This window comes from Tamandua tetradactyla, chromosome 3 (genome assembly GCF_023851605.1).
Source record: "Tamandua tetradactyla isolate mTamTet1 chromosome 3, mTamTet1.pri, whole genome shotgun sequence".
Lineage (NCBI taxonomy): Eukaryota > Metazoa > Chordata > Mammalia > Pilosa > Myrmecophagidae > Tamandua > Tamandua tetradactyla.
The window spans coordinates 54,431,264-54,443,666 of NC_135329.1; the positions used below are offsets into that span (position 1 = coordinate 54,431,264).

Consider the following 12,403-nt stretch of genomic DNA (forward strand, 5'->3'; position numbering starts at 1 on the left):
CTGTCCAATATAGTAGCCACTAATTATATACGCCTTATTGATCACTCGAAATGTGGCTAGGGTGGTTGAAGAACTAAATGTTTAAATTTATTTAACTTCAATTAATTTAAATCTAAATAGCTACATGTGGCTTGTGGCTACTATACTGGAGAGCACAGCTCTATAAATTATGACAAACATCCCAGCAACCACACTGTTGAAATTTGTATCCTCTGATGATGTGACATAGAAACAGCCAGCATTGCAAGGTGCGAATCCAATATAGGCACCTAACCAAAAGGGGACACACAGCGTGAGGGAGACAGTTGTCATGGCCATTGCCTCAAAGCAGGCTTAGGGGGAAAGAATAAAGAAAACATAAGGAACTTCCCAATTTCACTCCTGCATCCATATTCTTCTCCCAGAATTAAATTCTCATTTCTATACTCACCCTTTGCAGATAACACTTCCTCTGATAAAACGCATCCCTTTACCCTAACAATCAGAATCACAAACATCCTCACTCACACCACACATAGACAATCATTATTCAAGAAGACATCTTTAAATATACTAATTATAACTGAACACTTTCTTTGAGCACCTCTTGCATTTGACTTCTACCCTTCTTATAGAATTGGACTATACAAGATTACATGCTATAATTTTTACTCTTCCCTGTTCTACTACATTATCCAGATACTCCTTACCCATCTTTTCAACAGATAATCGCACTATCATTACAAAGAATTCCTGACATCCAGCAAGACCTTCCTCATTTGCCTCCTTTCTACTTCAAAGCATCTCTGATAAACAAATAATAGGGAGAACAAAGGTTAAAATATATTGGGTAGATGGAAATACTAGTGGTCAAAGTATGGTATGCATGAGTTTCTTCTTTTTATTTCTTTTTCTGGAATGATGCAAATGTTCTAAAAAAATCATCATGGTGATGAATATACAACTATGTAATGATATTGTGAAACAATGACTGCACACCATGTATGGAATGTTTGTATGTTAAGAATGTTTGTGTTTGTGTTTTATTTTGCTAATAAAAATATTTAAAAAGCAAAAACAAAGCAACAACAACAAATAATCTCTGAAGTCAGCTTCCAGAACCAGCTCATAAGTCTCTATCTTCTCTTTCTCTCAAATTCTGTCCTCTTTCCCTTATAAATCTAATCGTTTCCTGTGTACTCTTGATCCTATCTTCCTCTGTTTCATCTAAAACCTTACTCAACAATCTCCTTCCACATCGTTAGCCATTTCTTCTTAATTCCTTTTTCCTACAAACAGATTTAGATCTCTACTATCCTAACAAACTTTTCCAACAAGATATCCTAAGATAATCATTGTCCTTTCTTTCAAAGTTTCCAAAAGAATTTATGATAGCTACTTCCAGTTTCTTATGTTAACCTTCTCATAAACTAGTTTCTGCTATAAATACTTCAAAAGCACAATCGCCAAGACCACCAATAGTCACCTAAACACAAAATCTATAGATCTTTTCTCCCAATTTTCTCTTCTTTCTGAAAACTCTGCAGAATCCCAAACTGTTAAAAGCCCCTTCTACTTTGAACTTTCAATTCATTGGTCACCATTAACTTTTTAAAAATGATATAAGTTGTAGATTTGCAGAAAAGTCATCCATAAAATACACAAAATAGAGAGTTTCCATATCCCACCCTATTATTAACACCTTGCTTTAGCAGCATGTATTTGATACAATTCATGAAAGAATACTTTATAATGAACTATTAACTACTGTCCATCATTTATAATAGGATTCACTGTTTGTGTTACAAGGTACTACATATGCTTTTTTATTTATTCTAGCAACATATATACAACCTAAAATTTTCCTTTTAACCACATTCACATATATAATTCAGTTCTATTAATGACATTCACAATGTTGTGCTACCATAGCCAACATCCATTTCCAAAATCTACAATCAACCCAAATAGAAACTCTGTACAACTCAAGCTTTAACTCCTCATTCCCTATCCCCTACCTGGCCCCTGGTAACTTACACTCCAGATTCTGACTCTCTGAATTTGTTTATTCTATATATTTTATATCAATGAGTTTATACAGTATTTGTTCTTTATGTCTGGCTTATTTCATTCTACATGTCTTCAAGGTTCATCTATATTGTCACATGTCTCAAAACATCACTCTTTTGTTTTTTTCTTTTTTGCTTTTCATATTTATTTATTTTTTTAAATCCAGAATGGATCAAAATGAACAATTACCAAGGATGTAGGTGCCAGACACACAGGCTATAAGACAGCTAGAAAAGTATGCCTTAGAAAAGTTAGGGAGCCTCAGCATTACCTTGTTCTAAAAGCTATACCTAGTATATAGCCTAGCTGTCTAAATATCTAGCTTCCCTTGCCCTGCTTTCCAATAAGACATGGCTGGTTTGCCTTGCAAGGCCTCAGTAGAAGCTAGAACAGTACAGCAGTTCTGAGCTAACTAGAAGGACTTCACTTCCAAATGGTCTCACTGCAGTTCTATGACTGTTGTGACATGTTTCAAACCTTAAAAATATGGCCAATTCAGCACAAAACAACATTGTCCTTATAATGATAAATGAATTGTCCTCCCCCCTTCTACAAGCAGCTGAAAAATGATAGGCTAGGGACAGAATACTGTGAAGTTTATACTGTTGGAATTGTAGTTTTATTAAATGATCATTAGCTAATGGTCACTGAATTTAAGGAAATTATATATAGAATACTGCAAAAACACAGTAACACTGGGTGCACAGGTGGTTCAGTGGGAGAATGCTCACCTTTCATGCAGGAAACCCAGGTTCAATTTCCAGATCATGCACCCCCCCAAAAAAAAACATAGTAAGACTGAAGTTTGCCCATTTCTGCTCAGGAAGTCCCTTCACTTCCAAGAGTCATAGTATGTTCTCCTTTCTGCTTCAAAGTTTACGGTGACCATTGTTTCTCTTCCTTTTGTTCTCCAGAGCCAGAAATTCCAGAGCCTTCTTGCTCAGATGCCATCATTTTACATGCCATTTCGAAGAGCTCTATGATCCTTGCTGAACAGAAGATGCTGCCTGTCTTATATTTTCTCCTGCTTCACTATCTTTTTGAGGCAGAAGCTCACTCATCTTGGAAATCTCTTCTTTTAGCTTGTTGTACTCATCTGCAGGCAGTTGACTCTTGAATTCTTCCATCTTTGTTTCTGTGTCATGAATGATTCCTTCAGCCCTATTAACTGTTTTGACTGATTTCTTCTTTCTCGAGTCTTCCTCAGTATACTTTGCATTTTTAACCATATTCTCAATATCATCTTTGCTTAACCCAACAGAAGATTGGCTCACCATCTACTGCTCAATCCCACGCCCTTATCATTGGCAGAAACAGGAACAATCTGGCATCAATGTCAAATGTAACTTCAATCTGAGGGAATCCACAAGGGGCTGGAGGAATTCCAATCAAAGTGAACTGTCCAAGAAGTTTGCTGTCTCCAGCCATCTCTCTCTCACTTTAACACACTTTAATCTCCACTTGAGACTGTCTATCAGCAACTACAGAGATTATCTGGCTCTTCTTGGTTGGAATAGTGGTGTTCCTGTTAATAAATTTAGTAAAGACGCCTCCTAAAATCTCAATACCCAGAACTGAGGGTGACATCCAGGAGCAACACATCTGTGACGTCACCAGCCAACACACCTTCCTGGATGGCAGCCAACGGCCACAGTCTCATCAGAATTGACGGCTTTACTTGGGTCTCAGCCAAAAAGATCCTGCACTGTCCACCGAACAAACCTCGGGCATCCTAGTCATGTCACCAAGAAGAATCACTTCTCCTATGTCGCTCTTGCTGACTTCTGCATTTTTTGCATGGCTTTTTGGCATGGAGCAATAGTTCTCCCGATGAGATCAGTGACAACCCCCTCAAATTGAGCCTGGGTCAGCTTCATTTTCAAATGTTTGGGTCCAGAAGTATCCATCGTAAGATATGGCAAGTTGATGTCAAACTGTACAGATGAAGAGATTTCACACTTGGCCTTCTCGGCAGTTTCTCACACACTTTGAAGCGCCATATTGTCTTTTTAAAATCAATCCTTGTCTCCCTTTTGAATTCCTTCACCTTGTGTTGTTACAAGGCCTGGTCAAAGACTTCACCACCTAAAAAAAGTATCTCCATTGGTGGATTTTACCTCAAACCCTCTTTTCTGAATTTCTAGAATAGAAATATCAAAAGTTCCATCACCTAAATCATATACAGCAATGATTTTATCTTCTGATTTGTCTAGACTACAGTGAGAACAGCAGCTGTGGGTTCACTAATCACTCAAAGAACATTAAGTCCAGTTATCTGATCTGCATCCTTAGTGGCCTGTCTCTGAGAGTCATGAAATAAGCTGGGACTGTGATGACAGCATTTTTTGCTGTATGGCCTCAAGTAATTTTCTGCAGTCTCCTTCATCTTCATCAACACAAATGCTTCAATGCAAGTTGGAGAATGGAGTTTTCCATGAGCTTCAATCCAGACATCACCACTTCAATCCAGAGGCACGGACAATTTTAAACGGAATATTTTTAATAACTTTCTTTACTTCACAGTCATCATATCACCAACCAATAAGATGCTTCATGGCATAGAATGTATTGTTTGGGTTGATGACAACCTGTCATTTGGACAGCAGGCCAACCAGATGCTCATCATCTGCTGTAAAGGCCACAACTGAAGAGGTGGTTCTGGCACCTTAGGCATTCTCCAGCACCTTTGCTTGTATACCTTTCATAACTGCCACATAGGAGTTGGTAATACCCAAATCAATACCAACTGCTCCCTTGATTGCTTTTGATGCATAGTCCCCCTCTGAAATAATTCTAAAAGCCTCATGGCTAAGGCCATTCCAGCCACCTGGTGGTGGGCGACCATGGAATTCTGGGATGCCACAGGGCCAACAAAACAGGCATCTGTGATTCAGCTGGCACTTATAATGACGGCTAGATGGTAAGTATACAAATAAGGTAGCAAAAACGGCACTCAGACTGCTTTGAAGTGGCAGAAACCTCCAACCATCATTTCATTCCTTTTCAATACTGACTAAATTCATTGTATGTATATAGCAATTTTGTTTATCTATTCATCAGTTCATGGATTCAAAATTTGCTTTCATCTTTTGGCAACCATGAATAATGCCACTATGAATATCAGTGTGCAAACATCTGTTCAAGTCCCTGCTTTCAATTCTTTGGGGTACATCTAGAAGGAGGACTGCTGGGTCATACAGTAATTCTATACTTAACTTTCTGGGGAACTGCCCAACTATCTTCCACAATGGCTGCACTATTTTACATTCCCACCAGCAATGAATGAGTGCTCCTATTTCTCCACATTCTCTCCAACACTTGTAATTTTCTGTTCTTTCAATAGTAGCCATTCTAGTGGGTGTGAAATAGCATCTCATTATGGTTTTGATTTGCATTTTCCTAATAGTTAATGATGTTGAACATCTTTTCATGTGCTTTTTTGGCTATTTGTATATCTTCTTTGGAGAAACATCTATCCAAGTCTTTTGTCCACTTTTCAATTGGCTTATCTTTTTATTGTTGAGTTGTGAGCTTGCTTTATTTATTCTGTCACCATTAACTTTCATCAGTTAAATTCTTTTATCTCAGAGACACTCTTCTCTTCTTTCCAACATTTTAGAAAGAAAATAATCTGCTGTCTTCTCATACTATTGATACTGATACTACTGAACTCAGTTATCAAATTCACTCTCATATAACTTCAAGAATCACCTCTATGCAGACAATCCCTTATCACCTCCAGTCAAAATCTCTATGTCCACGTCTACAACTGCCATCTCATTCCCCTTCCCTAAAAATTAGTTCTCCAGAGAAATCTCCCTATTTCTATCAGCAATAAAATTACTCTTTCTCTTCACTTCATCCCATAGTGCACAATTAAATATTTGATTTTTCTAAAACACACTTTGCATCAACCTACTACTCAAAGCCCTCAATGGTTTGCAGTTCTACAGGGCAAATATCCAAACTCCTTAGTCTGATACTCCAGCTTACGTCTAGGTGGTTCTATCTGCTGCCACGGTGTCCTTCCTCACAACTCCTGTCTGTGTCACTCAGCTTTCTACCCACATCCTGCCTCGATCTGCCATGTGAATTTACATTCTGATGCTACTTGCTCTCACTTTCCTCTGTGCCTAGTATGATCTCATCCCCTACTCTCTATTAATGTAAGCTCTATCCTCTTCAAGGTCTATATTAAATCTCAGTCTTCTATCAAATCTTTTATGAGTGCACAGCCATCAGTGAATTCTCCCACCTCTAAACGTTCGGCCCTTAGCCTTTGTATTTTACATGACCTACATAATCCAGTACTTCTCTAAACAGAGATAATTTATTTATTTTTATATTATTTGTACACGAATAGTTATAAGATACTACAGTAATTACTAAACATTTTCTCAAAACACCAAACTGTGACAGATTAAGTGGTATAGTACCTGATTCTGGAGGGATGTGAATGCCATGAGATACATAAACATTATTATATAGGCCAGAAGAAGAAATTAAAGGTTTCTGTATCTTTTTATTACATGGGCAGACACCGGGAATCGAACCTAGGTATCCAGCATGACAGGCAAAATCTGCCTGCTGAGCCCCCGTGGCCCACCCTCCATCATTTAATTGTCAAATCAGAAACATCAATAAACAAAACTGTATCCATTTCACACATACAATAAAACCTCACTGTGAATTAGAAGACAGTCAATCTGAATTAATGAAGACTCTCAAATACAATAGTTTTAAGTAACATATTTTAATATAAACATTTGCAAGTTTTCTTCTAGTCTCCATTAAGCTATTATTTTACGGAATTCTAAAAAAATGAGATATAATATGCACAGAGTAAAATGCATAAAATACATTAACCTTAAGTGTACCACTTGATGACTTTTTATATTTGTATATACCTATATAACCACTATTCAGATCAAAATACAGAAGATTTAAAACACTTTCATTAAGTTAAATGATAGTGTTTTGCTTTAAAGAAATTTATGCTCAGTAACTATTGCAATTGCCAGAAAATGTCTAAGTACTGTTTCCTTATATTTAGTTAAATTGCTATTCATTTGAAAGGAATATAATTACCCACAAAGCACCAAGTTCTAAGACAGATAATAGAAATAGTAGAAGTATAAAAATAAAAATAAAAGGAATATTTTTTGTCTTCATGAAACTTAGACACTAGTGGTTAGAAAGACATTTAAATAAATAATTATAATGCAACTAGTTACGTGCACTAATGGAGGTACATACAGAAAGTACTGACAGTACAGAGGAAGGGCCACCTATATTGACTGGATAAGTTAAGGAGACTTAAAGGAGGTAACATCTCAACTGGACCTTGAAAATAAGTTGGATTCTTTCAGGAAAAGGAAGTAATAAGAATATATCCAGCAAAGTAGATAGAATAAAAAAGGTACAACATTCAGAGAAATTCATACAAGTTCATGGAATATTAGGCAATCTGTTGCATCTAAAAGCATCTTTTATATGGAGAGGCTGCTAAGAAATGAGTCTGGAAAGAGGCTAGAGTCAAAATGAGAAGTCTGGGCCTTATCATGAAACAATAAAAGCCATCAGAACTCGTGAAAAGCAAGGAAAAATGACTTATTTAAATAAATATTTATTAAATGTCGGGGTGAGTGTTGAGGACATGAAAATGAATAGAACAAAATACTGGGAGCTTTCTAAAAGTGATGACAAAGGAACTGAAAGTGAAGAATGAATAGAATCTAAGGGCAGAAAATGAGGAGAAAGGTACTATAGACTGTGAAAATAGCACATGCAAAGACATGCAAGGACTACTAATAACAGATGAATTTGATACCTACAAGTCATTTGGTAGGTTATCATGCAAAGCAGTTCTGAAGTAGAGGTAGCAGAAGAGGGCAGAAATAGAAGCAAGGTCTATCATCATACAACATAAAATATGACTCAGGATTTTAAGTCCAAGAGAAAGATAATTTGACTTGGATTTTAGAAAAATCATTCTAGCAAAAATACAGAGAAAACAGATAGGACTGAAGGTAAAAAGACCAGTTACAACAGAAAAAATGAGAGTCTGATGAAGACAGGGAGTTCATTACTCTTGTCTATTTTCTTGAGAATGGTGAATGTGATATAAAAAACATTGGAAGGATGCTTAACAAACAATATGTTTAAATAACCCATTATGAGATATCCATCTAAACAAAATACATAAATACAAGATACATCAGAGCAGCCTCACAAAATCATGTGAAAATGCTTATAAACTTAGACGCACTGAGTAAGCAAAATATGGACTGTAGACTGGAAAGATACACTGACCTACCTTATCAGAGCAGTTGACTTTAGCACCATTTTGCAGTAAAAGATGTACTATATCTGCATGGCCTCTTCCAGCTGCCCAAATGATTGGATAAACACTGTACTGCTGGGACAGACATGAAGGAAAGAATGGAGGAAAGGAGGGAGAAGAGAAGAAGGAAATCTTTCAGGTGAATATAGTATGCATTTATTAAGCAAAATAAATATCAAGGGGAGTAATTCAAAGTAATTGTAAAAAAAATATCCAATTTACAGACCACTGTCCACTTTAAAAACACACCACACTCATAAGACATAAGATATAATTGGCAACTAAGGAAGAAAATGTTAATATCTTATGAACACATTTTTATAAATTCAGTACATGTAATGTGATGATCTAATCAACAGGCAAGACTAGTAAGAGGAATGTGAAATCTTTCTTTTATAATCCTCTATCAATTTGAATGAAACAGTTTCTTAAATTTCCACTCAGAAATTGAGTCTCAAGAAAACAAGTAATCCATATACAGTTCTCTTTATTCTCAGTAATTATGTCCTTTAAAGTCACAGTAAACATTAAATTAGCAAATAACGAATCATTGCTATTAGAGGAAATACAGGCCTAGATTCCTTCCTGCAAGCCTCTAGCCTCAAAATTCTTATTAACTGATTGATACAGAACCTTGTTTTATGTGTTTCTGTTTTAAAACACCTGTATTTAATATGTTTTGTTGATCAATAATACTGAATTCACGACTAACAGCACTAAAACTCATGCCTGAATGAAGTCCACCTAACACACTTTTATCTTCTCAAGGAACATAACAGCCTCCTTGAGTTTGGAAACACTTGACAGTATTTAGGGGCCATTTTAAATATTAAAATTGCCAGTGAAAGGTACATAAATGCTAAAAACACAGTACTAACAATACTGCAGAAAGGACACCTGTTTACACTGAGAGCTGAAATGCAAAGGCAGAGCGTGTCCTTATTCGACCTCAGGTAGGAACATATACATAGGCCAACTCAAATTTTTCAGCACTCTGTACATGTTTGTGAATGACCACGAAAATCCCACGACTACTGACTTTGGGATTACAAATAAATTTTAGTGAGTAGGCAAATTTGCAAATATGGAATCCATGAATTATATGGATTGACCATATTAACATCTTTCAGAATGAACAGCAAAAAGGTATAGTCATTTGGTAAATGGCCAGACAAAAGTTTTCTTTCTTCAAAGAAATTCAGATTAAGAATGCATACCTACAAAAAGTAAGCAAGATATTTAAGGATTTCAATATTTCATTCTGAAATGTTATATAGTTTTAATTAACAATATAATCTTTCAAAGATAAAAATTGAGAAATAAATTAAGCTTGATAAAAATTTCTCATTATTGACCATCAGGAGATAGAAACAGGGTAAGATATTGGGTAACTGGAGCTGAAGGGATACAGACTGTGCAACAGGACTGGATACAAAAACTCAGAAATGGACAGTACAATACTACCTAACTGTAATACAATCATGTTAAAACACTGAATGAAGCTGCATGTGAGAATGATAGAGGGAGGAGGGCTGGGGACATAAATGAAATCAGAAAGAAAGATAGATGTTAAAGATTGAGACGGTATAATCTAGGAATGCCTAGAGTGTATAATAAAAGTGAAATGTACAATGTACAAATTTTAAAAATGTTTTTGCATGAGGAAGAACAAAGGAATGTCATTATTGCAGGGTGCTGAGAACAGGTGGTAATTAATATTTTAAAATGTCACCTTATATGTGAGACTAAAGCAAAAAATGTTTATTTGTTATAAAATTTATATTTTGACTAGTGCATTTCCTAATATAACTTATGTAGATAGTTTGATTGAATATCCTAAGTACTTGGAATCTCAGGTAGGACATGAGATTTTGTTGGTTTGTCCAGAGTGATGCCCCGATGAATCCCAGAGTGATTCGATCAGTGAGTGGAAAAGTATTTGCAAAGCCCCCTTTGGGGAATGGTGTGAACGGGGAGAAATTCAACTTCCCCAAGTTGAATTCTTGATATTCTCACAGGCAATGTGGACAACCAAAGCTATAGGCTGAGCCCCCAGTCTTGGGGTTTGTTCATATGAAACTTAACCCCACAAAGATAGGTCAAGTCTACTTAAAATTTAGGCCTAAGAGCCACCCCCAACAGAGCCTCTTTTGTTGCTCAGATGTGGCCTCTCTCTCCAGCCAACACAACGAGCAGTCTCACCACCCTACCCCTCTCTGCGTGGGACATGACTCCCAGGGGTGTGGACCTTCCTGACAACGTGGGGCAGAGATCCTGGAATGAGTTGAGACTCTGCATCAAGGGATTGAGAAAAACCCTAGAATGAGCTGAGACTTAGCATCAAGGGATTGAGAAAACCTTCTCAACCAAAAGGGGGAACAGTGAAATGAGACAAAGTGTCAATGGCTGAGAGATTCCAAACAGAGTTGAGAGGTTATCCTGGAGGTTATTCTTATGCATCAAGTAGATATCATCTTGTTATTCAAGATGTAATGAAGAGGCTGGAGAGGGAACTGCCTGAAAATGTAGAGCTGTGTTCCAGTAGCCATGTTTCTTGAGGATGATTGAATAACGATATAGCTGTCACAATGTTACTGTGTGATTGTGAAAACCTTGTGTCTGATGCTCCTTTTATCTACCTTGTCAAGAAAGGAGTAGAACATATGGAATAAAAATAAATAATAGGGGGAACAAATGCTAAAACAAATTTAGTTTGAAATGCTAGTGATCAGTGAAAGCGAGGGGTAAGGGGTATGGTAGGTATAATCTTTTATTTCTTTCCTGTGTTCGTTTTATTTCTTTTTCTATTGTCTTTTATTTCTTTTTCTGAATTAATGCAAATGTTCTAAGAAATGATGAATATGCAACTAAGTGATGATACTGTGAATTACTGATTATATATGTTGATGCTTTATTTGGTTTCTTAACTTTTTAATTAATAAATAAATTTTAAAAAAATTTCTCATTATTGTGTTTTGAAATCCCATCCTTATTATCTTCAATACTTCCAGATAATTTCTATTTACTACAAAGTCTAAAGTATTGTCAGCTTTAAGAATTCTCTAAAATAACTTACCACTTACATTACAAATGAACTTTTGTTAACGCTTACCAGACCAGTGACACTTGGATTGGCACCATGAGAAAGAAGCAGCTCTACTACTTCAGTACGGCCTTTATAACATGCCCACATAAGAGCAGTCCATCCTCCCTAAAGAAGACAAACAAGAGGGAAATAAAGCATAAGATGTTCTCCTGGTATTAAAACACCACTCATGAAATTCCTTCTGTGAATATTCTTCATAAAACCATTGTTTTATGAAGGCAATATTACATAGCTTTAAATTTCTACAATACTCAGAAAAATATACAATAGTATGTACGTGAAATAAATCCAGTCTCTTAATTCTCCAAATAATTACTCCAAATTTTGCAATAAATCATGGCTAAACAGGAAATATTTGTGTTGGACTCTCGCAAATTTCCAAGATTTATTTTGGTTGTTTAAAAAATTTTTCTTCAGGGCAGTGCAAGGGTGGCTCGGTGGCAGATTTCTGCCTGCCATGCCAGAGACCCAGGTTCAATTCCGGGTGCCTGCCCATGTGAAAAAAAAAGAAAATTTTTTTCTTCAGAAAATAGTTATGCCTCTAGATTTTTTCCTCATTGTATGAGTATAGACTTTATATACAAGGGGATTCCAGCAATCACGTTCAGCTCCTGAATTTAAACATATCCTTTAAATGTCAGATCATTATTCTACCTCTTGCTAAAAAGGGAAGATGCTAAGTCTATAGGACATGACTTTCTGTGGTGGGAGAGGACATCAAGTACAAATTTACAACATACACTTCTATTTTCTAAGCTATAGGAACATTTTTCGCTTTAGCTATAATGTAACTCAATAAAAGAGACAAATACAATCAAATTATACTAAGGAATGAATGCTTTGTTTTTCAATTTAGTGTTTGGACCAATTCACATTTGGTTCTAAGAATATAAATCCTCTCATGC

General features: G+C 36.1%; 1 protein-coding gene across 11 annotated transcripts in view; it reads right to left on the minus strand.

Annotated features, from left to right (window-relative positions):
- The window catches only part of KIDINS220 (kinase D interacting substrate 220), a 156,513-nt gene that overhangs the window by 122,430 nt on the left and 21,680 nt on the right, over nt 1–12,403 (minus strand). For 7 of the 11 annotated variants that reach the window (XM_077153129.1, XM_077153119.1, XM_077153121.1 and 4 more), the window contains 2 exons: nt 11,505–11,603; nt 8,366–8,467 (listed from right to left, as the gene is read on the minus strand). In XM_077153129.1, coding sequence (XP_077009244.1) covers nt 8,366–8,467; nt 11,505–11,603 — 201 coding nt within the window. The remainder of the gene's footprint in view (nt 1–8,365; nt 8,468–11,504; nt 11,604–12,403) is intronic. The other 4 variants (XM_077153128.1, XM_077153124.1, XM_077153122.1 and 1 more) reach the window with 1 other exon arrangement.